The sequence below is a fragment of the Rhipicephalus microplus genome, chromosome X, assembly GCF_043290135.1.
Source record: "Rhipicephalus microplus isolate Deutch F79 chromosome X, USDA_Rmic, whole genome shotgun sequence".
Lineage (NCBI taxonomy): Eukaryota > Metazoa > Arthropoda > Arachnida > Ixodida > Ixodidae > Rhipicephalus > Rhipicephalus microplus.
Window position 1 is genome coordinate 406,631,071 of NC_134710.1, and position 25,055 is coordinate 406,656,125.

Below are 25,055 nucleotides of genomic sequence, written 5' to 3' on the forward strand. Positions count from 1 at the left end.
CATGGGGGGAGGGAGGCGAGAGAAGGGGCTGCGAAGGCAGCCCCATACGTCACATGATAGAGAGGGGGGGCGCTGCGGTGAACCTTCGCCCCTTCCTCTGCAGGGGAACCCTGCTCACGTTTATGTTTGGTGGTTAATACATACTACGTTTAGTGTGCAGTTGGCCATGTTCCCGGCAGGTTCTCGGCATGTATGTACATATTATTGAGGTTTTACTGTAACGAGCTTTGAAAATCAGTGTGTTCATGTATGTGTGTGTGTGCACGCTACTATGAACCTCATGCCGCAGCTAGCTTCTTTGTGCGGTATCCTCCACTATATTATGTCACTGATTTTGTACATAATCCTATGTTTGTTTATTTGTGTGCCTATTTTGTCTGCTTGCTGCTTTTGTATATATGATTATGTAAGCTGAGAGAACAATAAACTAAATGAGGCTGAATTTTCTTCCTCTGGGTGTGTCATCGAAAGCCAGTGGATGCTCCAAACACAGCTGCTCCAAAAGCAGATTTTGCCTGCTCCTATGGCTGCTTGAAAATGCTCGAAGGCATTCCCACCACTGTAGACCGCGCCGAGCACCGCACGCAGATTTCAATGCTGCGAGCAAGGTCGCTTATCTTCCAGGTGTTTCTTCACTTGCAGAACGACAGTGAGGGGCGTGGGAATAGGACTCAGCATGAAGCTTTGCGGTACGGCAGTGAGGGGCGTAGTAATAGGAGTCAGCATGAAGCTTTGCAATAAGCTTTCGCTCGGGAACGTTTTGTGGCGCCGTTCTCTGCATCTACGACTGCCCACGATAAACCAAACAATGCCGTGGAGCACAAGAAGTCATAAATGCAACAACAATAAATTTTTGTCGCATAAAAGTTCCCTTCAACCGCCAGCTCGTGGACACTACAAGGCAGTGCAAAAGGTGTTCTGTCTTTTCGGTAACGGCAGAGAATGATCTATTGATCAATGTGATTATGACTCTGCACGATTGCGACGTTGCCTATGCGATAAAAGACCAAAGGCAAGGTGACGATGAACGTGTCATTATGGCTAAGCACCGACAACCTTATCAGTCATCTGTAGAAATGTGCTCCACTGTGCTTGTGGCTTAAATCCGTGTGGAGTAACGGCTGTAAGCATACGATGCTGTCGCTTGCAAGTTCACCTTCGCCATGTCATGCAAGAACGTTTGTGCGTTGCTTGCATTGCTGCTTGTCTTCTTCAAGTTCAACGAACAGGCTACTCACTCCGGACCGTACACCTGTGCACGGTGTGGAGTGAAGCATGCATGAAAAATGCACAAATGTGTACATACAGACATGCTGGCGGCGCAACATGTTGACATGTTGATGCGATGTCCCTGCCAGGGCACACTACAAGTGCACTCTATGAGTATGCTGAGTTAAACTCTCAACAAAAATACATGTCACACAAAGTGACTTTTTGGAAAATCTTATGATGTGAACTATTGCACTAAACACATTGAAAGCACTTTCAACACGTTTTATATTTCCAATAACCACAGCCGCGCCTAGCCACTGCGTGGAAGCCAGCATACGCTCGAAAACATTACACTGGAGTCACATCGCGTTCGTACAGTGCGTTCACTGTTGAGTTGTCAGTCATTCATAAACCAACATCGAGGGTCGAATGCGACATTGATATTGCACTGGCCGGTTATTAAACACATTAGATTCTACATCACCAAAGGCGATACTGTCGCCTTACTCGATAGTTTCAGAATACAATCTTAGGCGTTTATGGTGTTTTTTGTAGGCCTTCTCCGAAATGTTCATTGAATGTAAAGCCTTGGTGGAAGCCCCTCTACCTTTGTCATTTGTCCTAAATAAAGTCCGAATTGAAGTTTTTTTGTGGAATGCTTGAAACTCCGACAGACTATCATCATCATAGGCGGTCTCTGGGATAGGAAAAGTATACACTGTGGACTCGCAAAGTTTCACATAAAGGTGGGGGCCAATAATTTCGTATTCGTATAACAGGCACAGTATTATGGCTTGCACGGCAAATGATAACAACCTTCACGAAAAACTCTATCCTTATTCTTCAGATTGTCACAGAATAATGCTCGACAGTGCGTGCATAAGAAAACTTTGCCTTCCACCAATCCCAGTCAGACGTGCTGCGCTGCAGCGTACAATCGCTTCACAATGTATTCTTTGACATTACGGTACTTTTTGGATAATCTCTGTTGGTGCAGTTTTGTTCATATTAATTTGTGTGAGCAGTTCATCTGTTGCCTTGTTCCTAAAACTAGCTTCCGTTACACTCCGTTCATATATAGACATTGCTTATACAGTTTTGATGGAGTTTCTCGCTGCTAGCTTTGTGCTATAGGCTGAAACTCTTCTTAGAAGGCATGTGCAATAGTTTTTACGAGTGTGGAGGACAAAGCATAGTGCTGTGCTAAATAAAAATCTTTAGAGCTAGTGTGGTTTTCATTTACAGTGACTGACATATGGTGAATGCCTGGAAAAGTAAATTGAATTCCTGTGGTCAAAATGCACGCACTGTGACTAACCACTTTAGTAGCAGTCTTTTGTTTTCACATTTGTAAGCTATGGGTGAGCAGTGACTAATGTAAGGGTCAGATGAAAACTCGGTTTTGTGAAAAATGACTGGCAGGTGTACATTTAAACCCTCTCATAAGAGACATGCACTGGGCAGCAGTTCTTGTTCCTTATATGAGGTGTCTCTTTCAAGCAGGGTGGTACCATGACATCATATTGTGTTGAACCTGTGTTTTGATTTAGGCACAGTGGTGTCTCTCACACCAAACTGTTAGCGTCTCTCATGAAAACGTTTGACTGTATATTCCAAATTTATTGCACTGTTTATTCTCAAGCTCTGTTTTTTCGTGGTAGCAAAGCCTTGCATTTAGCATGTGTTTGATCATAAAACTCGGCATTTGAATTTCATGATGGTTTGTGAAAAATGGCTGCAGATTAGCCGAGAGGATCCCGATGGAACATCATCACCAGCTGCTCCTGAGAATGCACCAACAGAGCCGACAACATTTTGGAGCATGCCCAGTGAGGACCTGAACTTTCTGGAAAAGAGATACACTGCTCTTGCTCCACAGCTCGGTGAGTTTTCATGCTAAACATTTTGACACTCTCGTGACCTGTTTTAGAGGTCGACTTGTAACTTTTCAAACTGGACTGTATAAACCATTTGTTTTGTTATTTTAGGCTCTGCTTTATAAGTCATTGAGATGTCATGGTGTTAAAGGGATTTCATGCCTGTTTTGTATTAGTAATATAGGTGAGCATAGGACAACGGCAATAACCTCTTATTAATAAAAGGTGCCATGCCTCGGGTTTATTGGGAACACTGAACCAGTAACAGGATCACTGTTAAATAGAACATGCAGTGGGCACTCTACCATCACTTATCCCTGAATTATGGAATAAAGGTTTATCATTTTTTAATGTATTATAATGCATGACCAGCAGTTCGATCGGTCACTATTTTTTCAGTGAAGGGGAGCAATTGTAGGAGGTAAATTAGCTTTGTTACTATCTTCGTGTTTCATTTAGCAAAGTGCTGTACTGAGTATGTAGCACATCTTGCAGCTTTGCATTAGCTGTACTGGCTGATGTCCATTTTCTACATTTCTTCTGCTTCATTGCTTACCCAAGGAGGGAAACCTGGGCTAGTTGTTGATAGTTCATTTTGACCAGCTTACAGCTCTAAGGGGATGAAGACCAAGTTCTAGGAAGGTTATGACTCCTTGTTTAATTTCTGAATTTCAGCTTTTCTTTTTGAGCATTGCAGGAAAGGCTTCCCTTGCACCTGTGTGTTAGTTATCATTGTATTTTTCTGTTTCTGGACGCACTTGTATGCTCCACATGTTCTGGTATTTTGACATCACTTGAACGACTGTGCTGTAGACGTGCAGTTTTTTCGTTGAATGTGGTTGGATTTTGTATTTATTTGTTTTTTTAATAAACTTAGGTTGAGAATTTCCGCTCGAGTCGTCATCGTCTTAGAACTTCGTCTTCATCTCTTTATCACTGTAAGCTTGTCGTTCCTTGTTTTTTTTTAATACTGTGTACTTCACAAAGCTGCATGTGGTTTGGGCAAATTAGGCAGTACTGATAGTTTTCTACTAGACTTATCTCGTTTGCAATGCCACAATATTGAGTGAAACATGACATCTGCAGCATTAGCATATGTAGATGGTAGTGCCCCTTCACTCCACCAGGTGCTCACATTGCACTACATGTGCAGTCCTGATACAACTGCACCATTTGCTTCCTTTTGCTGCACTTCTACTTGTATGTAGGCTCGGAGGCCTTTTATGTTTTTGAAGCAACGCGATGCTTCTTTGCATAGTGGTTATTCATCTTCACCCCATCACACTTTTGTTTTGCAGTGAAGCTAGTCTAAACAAATCTATAATAATTATGGAGTGCAGGCGAAATTCCTGCTGCTTGAGCCATCCATAGTTTCTGGCCTGCACATTGCTCATTTTCCTCTGTTGCTTGCAATGCACTTCAAATTCATTGCTCTGTATGACAGAATCTGCCAAAATCATGAAATTTTCGGCATGTGTATTTCTAATGATGTGGTGATAATGGAGCTGTAGGGAGGAGCACACTTGTGGCATCGCTGCTGCTGCATTCAACGTAATATCGAGTGGGAAGGTGAATATTGAGTGAGCTCAGTACATGTCTACTATAGTGCCTCAGTACTTTCACATAGGATTTTTACCGAATGTAACATCGGTTTGATATAGCGAATAATTTTATATATCTGGGTTTTTTACCAAATGTAACATCCATTTGATATAGCGAATAATATTATATATCCGAGTTCTTTGATGTACTTGGGTTTCTTGTAGCATACAAAATTTACTGGTTTTGACAGATTTTGACATTATTGTTATTTATATTCAGTAAATGTTGGTATCACAACATTTGTAGATTACTTTCTGAATTTTGCTATCATTGCAGTGGATGCTATGATGTCCAAACCTGATGATTCCTAATTAGACATTGTCGATCTAAGCTTTGGAGTTATTTCCAAACCACATACTCAGTGGGGGTCTAATCAAGGTGCATTTGATTAATTGTTTACAAAACCATTATTAATTGTATGTGCCTAGTTATTGTGGCTGTGTCGCACTAGTGTTCTGTGCATGCGCAGTATGGTTCGGTTCCTCCTCCCTTCTCACAGTTATATTTCTACAGCAGGTATAAAAACAAGGACATGCCCTAAATAAATGCTTATCATGTTGGAGCAGTCTGTGCCTCGTAACTACTCCGGCCTGCTTGCCGTGGGTATGCAGAAGTGGCGACGAGCCAGAATACTACCCACTCGGTGAAAGTAGATCCGGAGCCTACAGCCAAGAAAGGAGCTTCGTCGGGAACAAGCATGGCGCATCATGTGCTTTCTGACTTCAATGAAGATACAGATAAATGGAACCGTGCCTCATTAAGACAGAAACCTGCTTCGAAGCTAACAAAATCACCGATTCAGCCAAGAAGGGGCACTGTTTGTGGCAGCACTGAGCACACAAACTGTTCAAGTATTAGCTGGGAAGGTCGCACTGCTAGCCCCAAACGCTTTCAGCTTCAAGCAAGTTGTCGAGGTGCTGAACAAGTACTATGATCCAAGGTGGCATGAAATGACCGAGAGCTTCAAGTTTTTTAATCGATGCCAGATGGAAGGGGAGTCAGTCGCGCAGTTTTTGGTTGAATAACTGCAACTTTGGCAATGCCTTGGATCGGATGCCCGGATTGTATGCAGTGTGCTGTCAACGGGCCTACAGAAGCTACTGCTGGCAAAGGCTGACCTCACGCTAGCGGTGGCTAAGGTGTTGGCGATTTCAGCTGAAACGGCCGAGATAGATGCTATGAAAATGTCTTCCAAGCCAAAGGCTCTATTAAAACTGCAGGCGGCTCGAAAAGCGTATTCAGGGGAAAGCAGAGAAGCCAAAGAGCATATTGAATGGGGAAGATGCGGCAGCTCGAGGCACAATGATTCCTGTTCTGGATGGGCAAATGCGTGATACTATCGTTGTGGAGGTCGGGGACATATTGCAGATAAATGTAAGAGCCGCCCTAACTGTGGAAAATTCACTGCCGTAGCTATCCATGCTATCACAGAACCCCCACCCCCGGGGATGACAGCGGTGATGAAGTCAACCATCCGAATTGGGTGTCGCAGCAAAACAATTTCCTCAGGCCACCCTTTGGCTGCTTTCTTACATGGGGCGAAATTAAAGTACATATGGAAATGGACACAGGATCCCCAGTGTGTGTCATTTCTCGCAAAAATGAAGAATCGGAGCCATTGGTCTCCCTTGAGGCCGCCATGCATGAAGTTGTCTTATTATGCAGGCCGGTTCCTAGTGTTGGGTGATGTGACGCTACATGTGGGATTCAAAGACGTGCTTGTGGAGTGTTCTCTCACCGTGCTTGGCTGAGAAGGACCAAGGTTGTGTAGAAGGGACTGATGATGCTACTGGGCTATAAGGGCGCACCTGTGCTTCATGTGACGCCATGCGATGAAGTAACAAAACCCACGAAATGGACCCCAGCAAGGTTAAGACCATTTTCACGGACTACAAGGACATCTTAACTCTGGAACTTGGCCTAACGAAGCGTCCTCCAGCAAGCCTGCATCTCAAAGACGAAGCAATACCGAAGTTTTCTAAGGCGAGATTTCTTGCTTATGCACTACACGACAAGGTATCTTTAGAACTCGACTGACTTGTCTTTCTTGGCATTTTATCACCAGTCAGTCATTTGGATTGGGCAGCGCCCATAGCGCCCGTGCTGAAGAAAGATGGCTCTGCACGTATACAAGAGACTCCCATTAAACGAAACTCAGTTAAACGGAAGAGCCGCATAAACAAAGCTATCTGGGCTTATTTGGTTAGTCTCCTATATATTTATTGATAAAACGTTTTGAGTAATCCGAACATTTTTTTTTTTTTCGCTTACATCGGTTAAGTGAAACTAAAATAAGTGAAATCCATAAACGACGGCAGTGGTCAAGACAGTCTAGAAACCATGGAGCAAATGCCAAAGCTAGCCTAGCCAAGCCAATTCAGTGATTGCACATGTCCGCACACGCCGAGCAGCAATCGAGGTCTCGTCATGAACTTCAGGACAGCCTTGAGGAACCTATAGCTGAAGTTCAAGATGAGGACCTGTGCTCAAGTGGTGATGATATATTGTGTGATCCCGAGCTCATTTCAGTGGCTGACAGTGCAGCAAAAGATGCTGTCATCCTGTTGCAGCGCTACTTTGAACACGATGGTGGCACAGAGTTCCTGCCCTGCCTTTCAGCAATGCAAATTGTTATCACCTCCTTTTTTCCGAGTCATTAATATTAGCAATATTTTCCTTTGTAATGAACTATAGTAGTATTGTATACTTCAAAATGTTTTTGTTCAGTCAGCCACAGTTGGTGCTTTTGAAATAAAGTCATATTTCATTCATTTTGTGGGCTTTGCTTGAATGAAACTTCTCACGAATAGAACAAATTTTTTGCCCCTTCGAGTTCCATTTAAGAGGAGTCCACTGTATGTAACAACTTTAAAGTTACATTGAACCCTGTTTGTGCAGTCAAGAAGTATCTGATTCTTGTAATCAAGGATATGCTCGCAGTTTTAAGTGGTGGCGAGTGTTTCAGTACCCTAGACTTGCACAATGCCTTTACAGTAAACTCTCGGTGTAACGAACTTCAGGCGGACGCGGCAGTTTGTTCGTTATAGTGAAAGCCTAAGTATTAACCACAAATACTTTTCCACTGACCGAAACGACTTACCTTTACAACGGTGGGTCCTTGAACTCGCTTTTCACGAGAAAAAACAAATGCACAAGTGAACACCAAAAAATGCACGTTTACTTGAAGAAGTGTGTGATTTTTTATTTATTTATTTTTTTACGCGTGCACTCCAAGTTCTTTGGCCTCAACCGCCCGTTTTTTGCCTTTCAGTTGCCGAAGAATATCCGCTTTCTCGCTTAGCGAAAACTGTTTCCGCATCTTCGTCGCATGCAGAGACGAACTCATTGTAGTAGCACCGCAGTGCAAACGGCGACTTGTAATCACTGAAAAGAAATGAACACGGTTGACAAGGCCTCCTAGAGAACCCCTCCTCTAGAAAGATGCCTGCGACTTGAGCCGAATAGCTGGTTCCCGACCTTCTTCTGTTCTCTCCTCCTCCGCTTCCCCAAACAGTGTCGGCTGGGAGCGCTCGCTGCGGCGACCACTTTAAACCTTGTAACCTCCGATATTGAAGCAATGTCTACTGCCCTCTCGTAGGCAACACGGTCGTGTTTTTGCAGTGGCGTCACTTCAGAGTCCAGTGGAAGTAGTAGTGTCGGCTTCAAGTGCTCCTTGCGGAGAAAGCACTGAACTACGAGGAACCTCCCGTCCCCATGGAAAAGGGTGCGATGTCGCAGGCATCTATCTGGAGGAGGCGTTGTCCTAGAGCACATGCAGAAAGGACAAAGATAAGAAAAACCCGAAGCGTCGCTGCTGTCATCGCATCTTCCGAAGAAAAGAAAGAGCTAAAAAAGGAAATTCCTCACGTTTAGTTTTCTGCCCCCTCACTGTCTCAGGTTTTCTGCGCCCATGCTTCCCGCTCCTCAACTCCCACTCTGCCTCGCTGACCTTGCTCTCCCGTGTTGCCCTCGCCCCTTGCCTTTGCGCTTGTAAACCTGCAGCATCGGCGTTTGAATAAAAAAAAAGAAAGAAAGTCGTCATTTCGTTTTTTCTTTTTCCTCTGCACTGTCGCGCGTCTTCCGAGAAGTAAGGCGTCAGTTCGCTGTGTCGTCTGCTTGCGTACGGATTTCAGAACATGAGTTCGTAGTACTGAGGCATTGTTAGTATAACACGGAACTAAATTAGTGCTCGTTATTTTGAAAAGTTCGGTATTCTGAAGTTCGTAGTAGTGAAATAATTTTAGATTGAAACTATTAGCAACCAGGTTGGGATTTTTTAGAAGTTCGTTAATGTGGTGTTCGTTCTACCGAGATTTTACTGTAGTCGCGTGCTTCTAGACAAAGATTCGTGGAAACTTTGCGTAATCAACACGCACAAAGGATTATTTTGCCTAATTGGCTTCTGTTCCGAATATAGTCTGCCCCGTCGATTTTCCAGAAAAAATTTGACATAATCATCATTTATCCAGTGTTCAAGCCTATTTTGATAATGTAATTGTTTCCAAGAAGCAATCTGATACCGGTGAATGATTGGAAGTTGTTTTGGAGCGTTTTAGGGAGCATGGTGTCAAGTTGTGATATGACAAATGCAATTTTCAACAATCAGCTGTAACCTACCTCGGACATTGCATTGACAGGGAGGACCTTCATTCAACAGAAAAGAACGTGGAAGCTATTATGCGCACACCTCATCCACGGAATGTCCAGAACTCGGGGCATTTATTGGTATGTTGACTTTCTACGCGAAGTTTTTGCCAAACCTGTCAATGCAGCTAGGAGCACTATATTGGTTATTAAAAAAGAACGTGCGGTGGCAGTGGAACGGACCACAAGAGGTGGCCTTTAATGCAGCCAAAGAAAGTCTTAAATAGGCTGGAATTCTTGTGCATTTTGACCCTGCAAAAGAACTCAAGTTAGAGTACGATGATCGTCACTTGGAATCAACGCCGTTCTTTTTCACTCTGTTAACAATATTCACAGGCCTATTGGTTTTCGCTCAAGGACACTGGCCACAGCAGAGCGAAATTACTTCCAGCTAGAATCCGAAATGTTGGCACTGATTTTCAGTGTAACCAAATTCCGGGACTATCTTCTAGGTTGCACGTTTACTTTGGTCACGGACCATGAACTGCTGCTTGGCCTTCTTGGACCTGACCGCCAGACACCAACCATGGTGGCTGCACGAATTCAGTGCTGGGCACTCTACCTGAGAGGCTACAAATACAAGCCGCCGTATTTTCCTGGGAAACAACTGTTCAGCTCAGATGCTCACAGCAGACTACCGCAAGGGGCCACGCATAAACAGTTCAGGGTGAGCTCACGTAGTTCGTCCTCGCACTCAAAAGTTTGGATGAAGGTGTGGTCTCAATGTGCGAGCTGAAAGACCGAACAGCTGGTGACCTGACTTTGTGTACGGTTCAACAGCATGTGCTGCGAGTTTGGCAAGCAAGCAAGACAAAATTACGGCCTGATTTGGCTCCCTATCATGAATGCAGGCTAGAGCTTTCCTTAGCCCACAACCTTGTATACTGGGGAAATCGTGTCATCATATCAAGCAGTGCTAGAGAGTGTTTTCTGCAACTCTTTCACAAAATCCACCGAGGATCATCTGCTATGAACGCCATAGCACGTTGCTTTCTTTTGGTGGCCTGGTTTTGACCGCAACATAGAGCAGCATGGGGCCAACTGTGAAACTTGCATAGAAACTTTGCCTATGCCAGCTGCCGCACCTCCAGTAAACTGGCCTAAGATGCTATAAAAGTGGTCACTGATCCATATTGATTTCACAGGACCTGTAGCTGGGAAGATGATACTAGTGATTGTGGATGCATACTCAAAATGGATCGAAGCGATTTCTATGAAGCATGCAAGTGGGGAAAGCACAATAAGGGCTCTGAGAAGCATATTTGCTCGTTTTGGTGTACCACGTAAAGTTTCAGACAACGGCGCACAGTTCCCGAGTAAAGAGTTTGAGAGTTTGCAGCATTTACAGCTAGAAACAATGTTACTCATCTGTGCACGGCACCTTTCTATCCACAGTCAAACAGAGCTGCTGAAAGGGCGATGCGAATGATAAAGGAGGTCATTAAAAAAATAAAGGGCGGGGATCTTGATTAAAAATTAGCAAGGCTACTGCTCAACTACAGAAAAACGCCAACCAAGACTAGTAAATCCCCCTCAGAAACGCTACTCGGCTATCAAGGTCTCACCTCAACACCTGCTTTCTTGTGAATGTTGCTAGTTAAACACAGGAAATTGATGACTGGATACCCCCACTGGAAAGCAGCATGTACATCTGCAATTACAGGCAAGGCGAGAAATGGATCCCAGGCCGCATAAAGTCTGTAACGGGAGCAAGGATGGTAACCGTAGAGACTCAAGCAGCCATCATTAGATGGCATGTTGATCAAGTGCACCGTCGCTCTGATTTGCCACCGATGGGTCCGATCGTTGATGTCACTGCTCGTGAACCAGGGTTTACACAGACGCCTAGCCCGACCACAGGAATAAATGGAATTCTTGCGGTGGAAATGGGTGCCACAGAGAATTCGCCATCTAATGTCCAGCTGGCAGATGACAACGCTCAAGCACGCCACACTCCACACCAAACTAACCAAAGTTCGGTCGAAGCTCCGCAGCCAGTCCTGTGTCGGCCCATGAGGCAGCGCAAGCGAGTGGAGCGATTCTATTTTTGAGGAAATGGCAGTGTTGTGGCTGTGTCACAATAGTCTTCTGTGCATGCGCAGTATGTTTCCGTTCCTCGTTCTTTCACCCAGTTCTCTTTCTGCAGCAGGGATAAAAGCAAAGACACGCCCCAAATAAATGCTTATGTTTGAGCAGCCTGTGCCTTGTAACGGCTCCGGCCCACTTGCCAAGGGTATGCAACGCTAGTGTTTCAACTTTTTCTATTTTTTCGAAGAGTGATGGGATGTGTTTATATATGGAAAGTCTCGACTTTGGTCTCAACGAGTGTGCTCAGTATCAAAAACATACATTCTTGGCTTCGATTTGAAATGTGGTGAGTTTGTTTTTGCTTTATAGCTAAACTAAACAGCGCAATATTTGCATTTTGTAGGGTACTCATAATGCATCCTAAACTTATAATGCTACTTGAATTATACTAGACTCATTGTTATTCATCAGTAATTTCTGCTGCTGCTTTCTATAGTAATTGCAATGAGTGCAACACTCATAATTGAATGTGTGCTGTCTTTTGCTTACTGGCTGTACTGAGAACAAAACCATATCACGGAAAAATGGTTCTAACTGACACCTTAATGTTTTCTTTTGTCCTTCTTTAAAATGTTCTTTTCTTGATCTTGCAAAGATACAGCTGCTTCCGTGCCAAAGCATCAGCAGAAGCCTAGTGGTGCTTCTGGTACAACCAGTGACACTCACGAAGACGATGCTGCTTCCATCACCAAGAAGAAGAAGCACAAGCACAAGTCCAAAAAGGTGCATGTTCATTGCTGAACTGAAACACTGTTTTGTAAGGGTATTTGTGATTACTATTGTGTAAAAGTGTGCTTGTAACTATCCGCAATCACATATGCTTGCTTTTGCTCAGTCTTCGTGTATTTATATGTGAACAGAAGAAGAGAAGGATTATGCATCTTAAGGCGATGCTCATTCGTAGCTCTTTATTTATAACTCTCGTTGCTTGAAGAAATGTCATGACATGCAGATATGAGAGGGATTCATTAAGCTGGTACTATCAGTACAATTAAGAACAGGCATACGCAATAGGCGTATGTATCTAGTTTTAGTGGGATATAAAAAACTCTTCTCTACAGCAGTACGTAATGTGAATACGACAATAGCACGTACATATATACAATGTACAGCGGCACGTACAATGGCAATATGCATATACAGTGGACTCCGAATAAACGAAACTCGCTTAAACGAAAATGCGTCATTAACGGAACTAAATGGGCTCATATGGCTAGATTTTTATGTGTTGCGCAGTAAAATTCATCGGTTAATCGAAACAGTGCTTATTGGTCACCTCCGGTTAAACGACGCAAACTCTAAACACTGCATAGACTTGCTCAGGCCAAAGGTAGTCTCACAACCATGACAGCAACTCGAGACAAGCCAATCTAGAAGCCATTCTCGCTTATGGCGGCTGTGGGAGCCAAGTCGGCGAGTCAGTTGTGTGTTAGGCCTATTTTTGCAACAAAGTGCGGTGGATCACGGTGTTATTTCAGCCCGATGGAAAGGAAGCGGCCGCACCATGCACTCTCGCTTGAAAAAAAAGCTGAAAATCCTTCAGGAGCCTCCTGCCCAAGACGGAAGTGGCGAAAAAAATATAACATCCTGAAATCAACGCTGTCACAGATCTGCAAAGGCAGAGAAAAGATTGAAGGCACTTTAAAGAACGGGACCTTTGCATCTAATTGGATGCGAACGACGCCTTATGAACAACTAGAAAAAGTTCTTTTTTTGTGGTTCAAGCATGCACGGAGTTCCAATTTGCCCTTAAGTGGACCAATTCTCGAGCAGAAAGCTCGAGAGATCGCCATGCAAACGGGTGTCGAGAACTTCATCTTCAGCGACGGATGGCTCAGCCGCTTCAAAACACACCCTGGTCCATTCTTCAAAGCAATATCAGGTGAGAGTGCTGCAGTCCACAGGGACATTCGCACCGACTGGCAAAAGGGCGGCCTAAGGAAATTTTGATGAGCTTTGAGCCACGAGACGTCTTAATGTCGACGAGATGAGTCTTTTTCATAAGGCGCTTCCATGGTAGACTCTCACCTTCAAAGGCGAAGCCTGTAGTAGAAGAAAACGCAGTAAAAATCGCATCACTGTGCTGGTGAGTGCCAACAAGGTAGGAGATGAGAAATTTAAGCTGTTGGTAATAGAAAAATTAAGGCACCCACGTTGTTTCAAAGGCGTTCGACATCTTCCCGTTGCGTACCATGCGAACGGAAGAGCATGAATGATCATGGCCATTTTCAAAAACTGGGTACAGGAGGAAGACTCAAGATTTACGAGGCAAGGCAGGAATGTTGTCTTCATCGTGGATATTTGCCCAGCCCACGGTCAGCTTGACTCCAAGCCATCACTCTGGAGTTCTTGCCAGCCTATGCACAACGGCAATGATCCAGCTGATGGATCAAGGGGTTATCAGAACATTAAAGCTCATTACCGCACACAATTACTCCATCGATTGCTGCTTTGTGCAGACAGCGGGTAATGCTACAGCATAGATTTATTGGCAGCCATCCAGATTTTGGCCCTTGCCTGGGAGCAAATGGAGGCAACAACAATATACAGATGCTTTTATCATGCTGGCTTTAAAGTGCAAGAGCAGTACCTGAGGAAGAAGAAAGCCCTGCTGATGCTGACATTGAGGCAGTATTCAGTGAGGTCGTGCCATCTGCCCCTTTCATGCTGCGAGACTACGAATCAATTGATGAAAATGTTCGTACCTGTCGCGAGGAGACTGTCGAGGAAATGGTTACTGAAGTGCAAGATGAGGATTAACCTTCCAACGATGAATGTCGGGACAATATTGCCAGTGTAGTGGTGCCACCAGACCGATCAGCTAAAGAGGCTGTTGAACTTTTGTAGCGCTATTTCGAGCATAAGGCTTGTTCAGAATTTCTTGCTAGTTTATCAGGCATGGGTGCGTACCTTGTGGAAAAACAACTCAAACTTGCCAAACAAACCACCTTTCACTTCTTTTTTTTTCTCCTACTCATTCTCATGAGTACAGTGAGGTTTGTGCAATTTGAATAAAGGTTTTGATTCACCAAATAAGTGTACTTTGCTTAAATGAAACTTCTGATAAATGGAACAGTTTTATGGGGCCTCTTCGAGTTCCGTTTAAGAGGAGTCGACTGTATATTGGTGTATCTGGTGGGAGGTAGTGGCCAGATACTGCACCAGGGTTGATTTGATTGATATATGGGGTTTGACGTCCCAATATCACCATATTATTATGAGAGACGCCGTAGTGGAGGGCTCCGGAAATTTCGACCACCTGGGGTTCTTTAACGTGCACCCAAATCTGAGCACACGGGTTTACAACACTTCCGTCTCCATCGGAAATGCAGCCACCGCAGCCGGGATTCGATCCCGCGACCTGCGGGTCAGCAGCCGAGTACCTTAGCCACTAGACCACTGTGGCGGGCCACTGCACCAGGGTGGCAAATCCTTCTCTGGTGAGGGAGTGCGTTACCGGCAGTGGTTACTGATGAGGTTGCACCCCAGACCTCTTTTATGCAATTCCATCGTCATGCAATAAGTTTTTTTTTTCAATCAAATGGGGAATAACGTGGCACCAAGATTCAAACGACGGGCCTCTTCCACACGAGGCTGATACTCTAACCACTATGCCATTGCGAGCTCCTATATGTGTGTGTGCTTCTATATTGTGTGTGTGTGTGTGTGTGTGTGTGTGTGTGTGTGTGTGTGTGTGTGTGTGTGTGTGTGTGTGTGTGTGTGTGTGTGTGTGTGTGTGTGTGTGTGTGTGTGTGTGTGTGTGTGTGTGTGTGTGTGTGTGTGTGTGTGTGTGTGTGTGTGTGTGTGTGTGAGAGAGAGAGAGAGAGAGAGAGAGAGAGAGAGAGAGAGAGAGAAAGTCATAGCGGAAAGCATAACATTTATTCTCAGCTTTCGACTGGGGACCTTCTTTGGCAAACTTACTGACGAGTTGACTCACTCAGAGTGAGTCTGGGTGCGTAATACTTCGATGAGTTTGAATCTGAGTGAGTCCAACTAAAATAAATTTTTGCGAGTCTCAGTCTGAATTAGTCCGCACGAGGAAATGCTTGGCGACAGCAAATCCACGCGAGTCTGAGGGGCAAAATATATTTCATGGGTGAGTCTGAGTGAGTTCCACATTTTTGTGTCGCCCTATGGGTTGAGGTTCAGTTAAGCATGCAGAACATTATTCTTAAAAAGATTGAGGTTGCGCCACCATCTGGAATGTCATGCTGAGTGCATTCTGGGACTACCATGGTGAACTTCTGACAGACTGTACCTTAAAGAAGTGGACCATCTCGGGAGGATAATACTATTGCAGATTTCCTGACTCAGTTGTGGGACTCTATTGAGGCATAGTGCAGAGAAAAGCTCAGGAAGGACATCTGTCCACTTCTTAAAACAATCCTGCTTTTTAATATCAAATATATTCTTTTACATATCTGTATTATAATATGTTTAATGTTCACACAATTTACTTTGTGCTATACTCTTGCTTAAGAACTTTTTGTTCAGTCCGCATCACCTTACCTTCTTTCCTCTACCATGACCTTATTTAAACACGGGGTATCTCCAAAGTCCTACTCAGTCTGAATTGTCTAGGTATTTTAACGAATATGCATAGGCTTCAACTCTAAGACGCTAATGAGTTGGAAAATGGTCACGACGGCTAGTGTAAATGGAAATGAGGACACAGCCAATGTCGTTTGCTTTCCTGTTTTTCTTTTGTTTTCACTGGCCATCATGATGCATAGGCATGGCATCTTCATTTATGAGTCGCCGCTGTACCGTGACGACGCAAGGAGCATGGAAAGATGTGGATGTCTTTCTTATGTGCAGGATGACACTGAAAGGAGCCAGAAGCATAGAAAAGAGAGGACCAAGGACAAATCGAGCAGGGACAAGGACAAAGGCAACGATGAATCTGGTGATAAGGCTAAGAAGAAGTCTCACCGCAAGCATCGCAAGGCAGTTGAGGAAAGCTCATCAGATGCAGAACGGCTGGAAGCTTTTCTGGGTGCTGGCGATGATGTCTGTGTAGAGCGAGCAGTTGAAGCGTATGAATCGTTGTGACATATCCACTTTGTACATAGTGGTGTTGAAGTGTACCAGTGTGTGTAGATTGTCAATGGTAACAAAGCACAGATATGCGTGCTATTGTAACTGCAGAAGGTGTACCATAGAAATATCCTATGGATATAATTTGTTTGTGCTGAGACTACGTTAGATGGCCTCGGCGGCTTCCTTTCTACTGATGATGCCAGTATCAGCTTTACTGGGATGTCAAAGCTGATGCTAAGGGACTGGTGCCAACAGTTTGCTTGTACTGTTACTATGTTGATATCACTAGTGATGTAGTAATACTCTAGCTTTTTAGGTATTACTTAAATTCGGCAGTGGTGCACAAAATATCGCCACGCGACAACTCAGCTGTATCCGGTGTGCTTCGTCTTAGAGGAACTGTATTTGGAGCTGCACTAATGCCATTCCTGTGGCGGAAGCCCAGAGTGGCACATGCTTAGTGTGGCGCTGTTTTGTTTATTAAACATGCTGCTGACTTCCAGCAATACAGTCACTAGTGCGTGAACCCTCATGTGGCAGGTATTGTTGGGGTTTGGATAAGTGTTATGAACCATACTGTAGTGGTTGTTGTTAGTACTTATAGCATTATATAGACAGTAAAGTCAAATAACAATTTATGTCAGAATGAAAGCTTAATGTATAAGAATGTCTAAGACGATATTATCAACAGCAGTGCCGTACTAACTGAGAAATTAAGGTAAATGCACAAGAATACATGCGTCGCAGTATGGCATTCTCAAAATAATCCCAATGACGTTAGACAAACTGCCTACAATTAATCACTAGTAATCGATCTAGCTCCACTAAATAAAGAACTTTCTGCACATCAAGAGAGGTAATAAAATGCCGCTTGTTCATTTCTGTTTGATTCATGGATAAAAGAAACGCCGGACGTCACTATGGGGAATGGCGCGATTGGTTCAGAAATGCAATTTACGCCTGGTTAAACTGGACAGGTCGTGCCATCTTGTGGGGCCCAGTTGAACCAGGCAAGCCTGCAATTTCGAAGGCCACGGCTAAAAATTGTTCAATGGCCATTGTTAATACTGTGGCTCCTGCTACTTTCTCTCTCCTACTACTATAGTGGCGGCGGCCGCGCATTAATGTTGGGCAACGTTGTGCATGGCAACCGTTACGTCAGATGTACTGCTGAGGCGGGTAATCTGAAGTGTGCAAACCCCCAGAGGGGACCCATAAACGCCATTATATTTCAAAATAAGCCCTTCCTTGGCACAAAGTTATGCTACAAGGTTTCTAGTTTGCTATTTCAACAATCCACATCAACTTAATGGTCGCTTTTAGTGTCTCTTTAAGCAGTAAGATTTATACGGCATATTGCACGTGTCTGACATGTGCAAGCCAACAGTGTCTGTGTTGAGAAACTAATATTTACTACTCCTACCACTTGTACTGCTGTAACTTGAAGGACTGATAGTAAACTATGTTGTTGGGCTTTGCTCCAAATATGCCAGAATGCTTTTACAGAATAAAGTATTAAGTGAAAGACAGGCATATAAATTGTTTCCACCAGTAACCTTCTTTGCATTTCGTGCCCTGAAAGTAATGTTCACTTATGTTTAGGGAGCATCATAGACCAGCATGAATACATACATATTGTTTTCCTCTGAGAATTATTGTAGACAGCTGACACTGGTTAAGGATGCTGATTTCCGAGGCATGCTCTAAGTTGGCCAGGTACTGACTTGAAGACTGTGCAATACAGGGGTTCTTACATTCTGGGCTTGGAAAACTCCAACAGTTTCTCCAGAATGCTGTAAAGCCTCCCAATTTTCCCTCTTGACAGTGGTGTACTTTTTCGCACAAGGAACGGAGAGGAGCTGATGATGCTGTTGAATTATTAACATAAGCAAAGTATTAATAACACTGCGTCGACCTATTTTATCCTTAATTTCAAAAAACGTTGCTGTTGATATGAAACAATATATAGATAATCGATTTCTCTTTTCCTCCTCTCGCACTGCTTCGTGAATCTTAAAGCGTCTGCCATCTGTACTGCTGTTGCATGCTTTTGGCACCGCACGTCTTAAACAGTGTCTTTACGCAAGCAAAGGTTTGGGTGTGCAGAATTCTCTTTTATTTCTTGCAAAAACAATATGAAAGAAATGGGTCAGTCACACTAAAAAATGGCCATCGTTACACCAGCCGTTACGCTAGGATGGAATGTTAGTGTAGCTCACAGCTGCCACGAAAAGATGCCTCTCATGCTAAATGCAACCACACTGCAACAGACAAAGATAGGCAAGGAATACACACTCAGCACTGTGTGTGTTGTTTTGTGTGCCTGTCCTTGTCTGGTGTGCTGTTCTTACGTTTACATCTCCTCCCAACATGCCCTACTTTTTGCCCATATAGTCTCTCATGCATTTGAAACTGTTCATTGCACATTTTGATTACAAAGCCAATGTAATGCTATGACTAATCAGTTGTGTAAATACTATGCCGTGTGAACACAGAGGCCCTACGAGCCACAAATAACACATCCCATGTGACCGTTAATGGCACTTAACTCTTTCGTTACCACGCCTAATCAAATCGATCACCGGTGATCGACGCTTTTGGATCGTCGATTTTGGCATGTTAAATTTGTTTCTTGTGCACCCAGCACTTTCTAGTAGTTCAGGCACTAAACTTTCATAATCACTTCTTATTTGCCCGTTTCGGCGACATAGTGGTTTTTGACAGACATTCGCGTGAACCAATGTGCGTGTATCGTTTGAAAAATGCACTAGGCTAGCTAACTTGACAGAAGTACATGCCCCTCATAATTATAGTACAGTAACATTGAAGTTCTGTAATGAAAAGAACCTTTGCAAGCTGAACATAAAACTAAAGTGTCAGCTTCGCAATTTGACAATGTTAGACAGTAATTGCCATAATAATATGCCAGATATTCAATAGAGAGCTGTTCCTAGGAGTCGGCGAAAATTTGTTCTACAAAAAACATGACGCGTGTTTGAAGTGTCAAGTGACCTTATATGACCATTTCCAGCAACATCAGTTTTGCTTGTGTTGTTATCAGGCACACGGTTGCATCAAGTAATCCAAGTGCCAGCTTAAATAATCTGCACGCCATTGAAATAATCTGAGCACCGAGCTATTTAATCCAAGTGCCAAACATTTAATCCAAGCACCAACTCAATGAGGCCACGTGTCAGTGAGTTTAATCCAAATGCCACCGTGTTTAATCCAAATGCTAATGACTTTAATTCAAGTGCCAGTCAGTTTTAATCCACGCACTAGAAACACAAGTTTGCCACTTTATAGAGTATAAATGTCAGAATAATGTAAACATGAAGTCACATGAAGAACTTTTCCCTCACCTATACATGCTTGCGCTTATGAAATGAAGTGCGCAGTGCTATTTCCCCCTAATGTATTGGTGTCATAGCTTCAAAATAAAAAAAAACAGTGTGTGTTAATTGTATTAACGGGTACTAAATGTATTTGCTCATAGAGTCCGTGTTAGTCTATGCTTCGTCGCTACTGCATTATTCCGGCTAATCATGTACACCATCGCATATGCTTAGATTCGTGTCGCCTGCTAAGCATATGGCTTTTGGCTAATTATTCCCTGAGGCATTCGCAGTCGTCTGCTCAGCCCGGTGATAACAACGGTGATCGACAGATGGTCACCAGGGCCTTTGTCAAGCTGTTCTCACAGCTTTTAGCCTTGGCGACATTACAGTTTTTGTCTGGTAAATAAATAATGTTTGATTTGATTTGATGTTCATTCATTCTTGAAATCGGAAACAACCATTTAAAACTCAAGTTGCATTTGTTTTGGTTCATGTGGAATTAAGTTTTTTATAAAAGCATCAAAGGAGATACTCCTGTTTTCATGTAAAAGACGACGCTAGTGTTCCTGAAGCGTGTTCCTGAAGCGTGTTCCTGAAGCGTGTTTGCTTGAAACATGCGTTCATCGAATACACATAATTTGGTTTGAATAAAAAGATAACAACTAATATGAATGTAAAATATGACTCCCATTTTTTTACATCAGGATAACGAGTTGACGTCTTATGTGCACTGCAGAATGAAAGCCTCTTCTAATTATTTTCAATTTGTTCTGCCCTGTGATGACCCCCTAATTTATTAGCATGTACCTGCTTTTGACTCATTACTACCCACAGTTAAGTTTTTTATATCTTGTTATGCATCCCGGCACTCCAATAACCATATTATGTCTGCTGCATTACATGACCTGGCCCGGACATGTAATGCTATACAAATTCAATTATGAGCTTTGTTGACGAACACAAAATATTCTTGCTTTTTTTCTTTCGTTGCTATTAAAATGACTCCACCCGAGCCAAGTACTCATCTACAAACTTGTACATAGCGCAGTATAAGCACTCCAAACACGGCTCAAGCGAACTGCGGCAGTGATTTTGTGTTCACGAATACTAGCGGCGAATACTAATAATAATGATTTATTCTACCTTCCAACTATAGTATTGTATATTGTAGAAACTGCATTTCAAGTGCACTGCCATTTTTACGCCCCGTATCGTGCTTTTTGTGCATGGATTAAACTGACTGGCACCTGAAATAAAGTCATTGGCAATTAGAATAAACGCGGTGGCACTTGGATTAAATTCACTGGCACGCGGCCTGATTGAGTTGGCGCTTGGAATAAATATGTTGGGGCTTGGATTAAATGTTTGGCTCATGGATTAAAGAGGTTGGCACTCAGATTATTGCAATGGCATACAGATTATCTAAGCTGCCACTTGGATTAAAGTGAGCGGGAAAACTTGTAGTCGCTCCTATGACGCCGTCTTCACGCGCACATGGGTGTGCGCCAGCTCTGCAAAACTTGTGCACTTGTCAAAACTCTCTTCTTAGCCCACCTGAATTGAGTGAGGACAAGCTTAGAGTTCGAAGATGACAGCACCTCAGCTTCAAGTTTTATGGCGATGATGTCTTGCTTGAGGCAGCCACAGCTGTTCTTGGGTTTCTTTTGTATACATCCTCAAGCTGTCTCCTCCGCCACAACTGCTTATAGCTTCTCACCTTTGTGTACAATCTTATAGCTGCTTTGGTTACGTGCATAGTGCACACTTTGCTGGTGGGGTGCTGGTGTTGGCTGCAGAGCTTCTCCCAACTACAAGAAGGCTCCCGGAGCACATCTTGGCCCTGACTACGGCGGAGTGCGAAACCTTTTAAAACTGCATGCGATATTATCCTTTTTTCTTTAATACAATATGTGCGAAAACAAAAACAAAAATGCTTGGATGCATATATGGGAACCCCAACTTATGTGGCGTGAGGTGGGCTAGATGAAACAGAAAAGTTCATTGGGCACTTCATTTTTAGAGCAATTATTCACACCACCGGTAGCCATCTATTTTGGAACACCTGAAGACTCTTATCACAAGACAACAAAAATTTACTGAGAAAAGAGTATGAATACACTTGTGTCTCACGAAAAACTATGCAATGCTTCATCGCATGGCATGAGCAGTGGAGCAGCACCTCGGTTCTGATTTTTTTTATCTATGTATAAAGGAACATTTTGTACAACATTCATTATTTTTTTTACACTGTTCCTGGGTCATTTCTCTACAAAATGTATGTTCTAAATTTTATTTGTTTTGAATATTTCTGCATATATAGTGTTTTTATTGCACTGTTCACCTTCTGGTGACCAAAAATTCCACACTTTTCGCATTTTTATTCATTCTAAAATATTTTTGTTGCTCTACAACATATATTTTTTGGAAAGAGCATTTTATTGTGCAAAGTTTGGTATGCTGTGGTGCGTGCTGGAGTACTTTTCTAACTGGCAAGAACGATCTTCCTGAGAAATACGAAAAACAATCATTTTCAGGTGGTAACGAAAGAGTTAAGCAGCGAATCTCATCTTTTGTTTTTTCTTTACTTGTATGATTTCTAATTTATTTCTATGCGCGTATTACAAACTACACTTGTGGCCAGCATCCTGTACGTGCTACCACCACATGTTTGCAAACTGCACAGATTTATTTCATTGGGCACACCAGAACTGTGAGTCTTGCATACTACTGTTGCATGTGTACTACTCAAAGACTCTCGATGTGCGATGTGCACATGCAACGGCTTCGTTAAATGCAAAATGAAATACTAAACCAATAAATATGATGTCGATTAAGGTGAAACAGGGGCTGGTCATATTCGTTCTGACTTCTCACAGAACCCTGAATTGCCCTTGCGAAACCCAGTTTGAGAACCCCTGATGTAATATAGGGGGAGAATGCATTCAGTGTTCACTGTGCACTGTTCTGTTATCAACAATCGGCAGTTTACGATCATTCCTTCAAGTGGTGATAATCTTATAACTCATATCTTACACTCTTATACCCTTGAATTTATTGTTCCTGTCACTACACAGTACCCTCTGAGTAGAAGTTAATGTGGTGCACTTCACAAAGGGTTGCCATGAGCAACATTTTAATGGGAAAAGATTGCAAAAGTATGTTTTTATATTCTGTGTATAACACTAAACTCAAATTCGTCCTATGCATGGCATGAGTTTGGTATAGCTGATTGGCTATTTTACTGCATTGTGGGCACTGACATGGTGCATTGTTTTATTTATGTTCCTTCAGTGACACATTTTCACTGGCAGAGCTTTCACACTGTCATGTTATAGAAGGCTTATATTCGGACTGGGGGCACATTTGTGTAAATCCACTGGACGGTCTTGTAACTATTTTAAAGCATGTAACGGGACTAAATATTGCTTTCTGCGACAGTGAAACTAATGGGTAGTGTTTAGCCTCAGTGTGTTGATTTATTATCGCACTTTGCTATCATCAGGCCAATTCTCTTCATGATTGAATGTAAATCATCTTGTTTTTATGTGCCTTTATGATCACTGTGATGAGTACTCCTTATTGAATTCTAGCTTGTTGTGTGTAAGAGTGTCCTGTTAATGGAAGTCCTTACAAATAGAAAAATCTCGAGGCATCATTCTGTCCTCGTATTGAACAACTTTTCCTCAAAGTTTCCATACACTGTTACTTGTTTGTATTTTATGTGTTTCATACTTTTTTTTTATTTGTAGCCCCATATTCTCAACCTTTATAAAGCATGTTTGACAACTTCCAGATAACTTTTGTTGCATTATTCATCAGTGTCATACACTTAATCACACCAGCTGGCCAGGAGTTCTTGTGATAGAAAATTCTGACAGTCACTTGCCTGGCCTGGAAAGTTGACAGGGTTGCTTTGCGAGTTTTCACTTGTATAGATTACGGGTGTGTGTTTCTTGCCTTGCTTTCCTATTGAAAGTTTGATTGTGTGCCTGTATTTGTAGTGCACTTTAATGTGTTACTAGTGATATTTCTTTGAAATGACATACAAATGAAGGTTGGAGATTATGTGCTTAATTTCCTTTACCTTAATAGCAAACACTGAAAGCATGTTGTGGTGGTTTCCCAAAATGTTACTCAGCACTTTCTTATATCTTATGGTGCTGTTGCATCAATATCTTGTTTTTTATTGAAGGAAAAAATGAAGACATTTTTTACTGGTATGCTGTGTTGTTTTAGCACATGTTATATATGCCTATATATATATAAAAAAAGAGAAGAAGCACTTTCAAGGCTGAAAAAGTATCTCAGTTAATGTGTTGTTACCCAGCTGTTTTTCTAAATCTATTGAATTGTCATTAACTGTGAAGTGTTGAAAACAATGCTGTTAAAGGAACCCATAAACATTTTATTGGTTTCATTTGAATGCACATATCTTTAGCCAAACTCACTGTACACTTCAGTTGAATTTACAATCCAACTGTTTTCTAATGAATTAAAATGATTGGATACAATTGCTGGTCATAGTAACCCTACTCCGAACATGATCATTAGCCTGTGCCAATTGACAGCATATTGTATTGATCAGTTGTTAAGTAGGCAAGCAATTTGGCAACATCCTGTGCAGCTTCCTATAATGTGATCAGTATTTTTAGCAGTGCAGAGGTGTTCTTTTTAGTGATAGTAATAATACCCTGGTTTCATGCTCTTAAAAAAAATGTGCGTGAAGCAGACGTACGATCCTCAAAAGAGATGATAAATCCACTGCAGAGGACAATTAAGGACCGTCAGCTTCCCATCAGGAATATTTCGCCATCTAATGCTTGCTTTCGGCTTAAAAAACGCTTCATACTGCTTTTGCGAACCTCATAAATCGGGTGTTGCAAGGTTTAGGAGATATAGCCCTCCCGTATCTCGATGATGGGTTGATTTTCTCTGATACGTGGGCCGAGCATGTGACTCACTTGAGGACTGTTTTGGCTTGACTACGTGATGCAGGCCTCACCGTGAGAGCACAGAATTGCCACTTAGGGTGTGCAAACATAAGTTATCTCGGCCACATCGTGGGTCGTGGCCAGCATAGCCCGTCTGAGCTAAAAGTTGCGGCCATTTCAGAGTACCGTTGTCCCACCACGAAATCGGAATCGAGGGCATTTTTGGGACTAGCGAGGTATTACCAACACTACGTAAAGGGTTACTCAAACCTCGCTAGTCCTCTGACGGATTCTGTCCGCAAAACGGAGCCCACTGTCATTTT

General features: G+C 42.8%; 1 protein-coding gene across 4 annotated transcripts in view; it reads left to right on the forward strand.

Annotated features, from left to right (window-relative positions):
* LOC119160963 (rab-like protein 6) overlaps positions 1–24,312 on the forward strand; it is a 164,900-nt gene extending 140,588 nt beyond the window's left edge. Inside the window, exons 14-17 of one of the 4 annotated variants that reach the window (XM_075880243.1) lie at positions 2,954–3,095; positions 9,788–10,002; positions 12,025–12,146; positions 16,242–24,312. In XM_075880243.1, coding sequence (XP_075736358.1) covers positions 2,954–3,095; positions 9,788–10,002; positions 12,025–12,146; positions 16,242–16,443 — 681 coding nt within the window. In that variant the 3' untranslated portion in view covers positions 16,444–24,312. Of the gene's footprint in view, positions 1–2,953; positions 3,096–9,787; positions 10,003–12,018; positions 12,147–16,241 lie in introns of all 4 variants that reach the window. The other 3 variants (XM_037413247.2, XM_037413248.2, XM_075880244.1) reach the window with 3 other exon arrangements.
* The last annotated feature ends 743 nt before the right edge of the window (positions 24,313–25,055 follow it).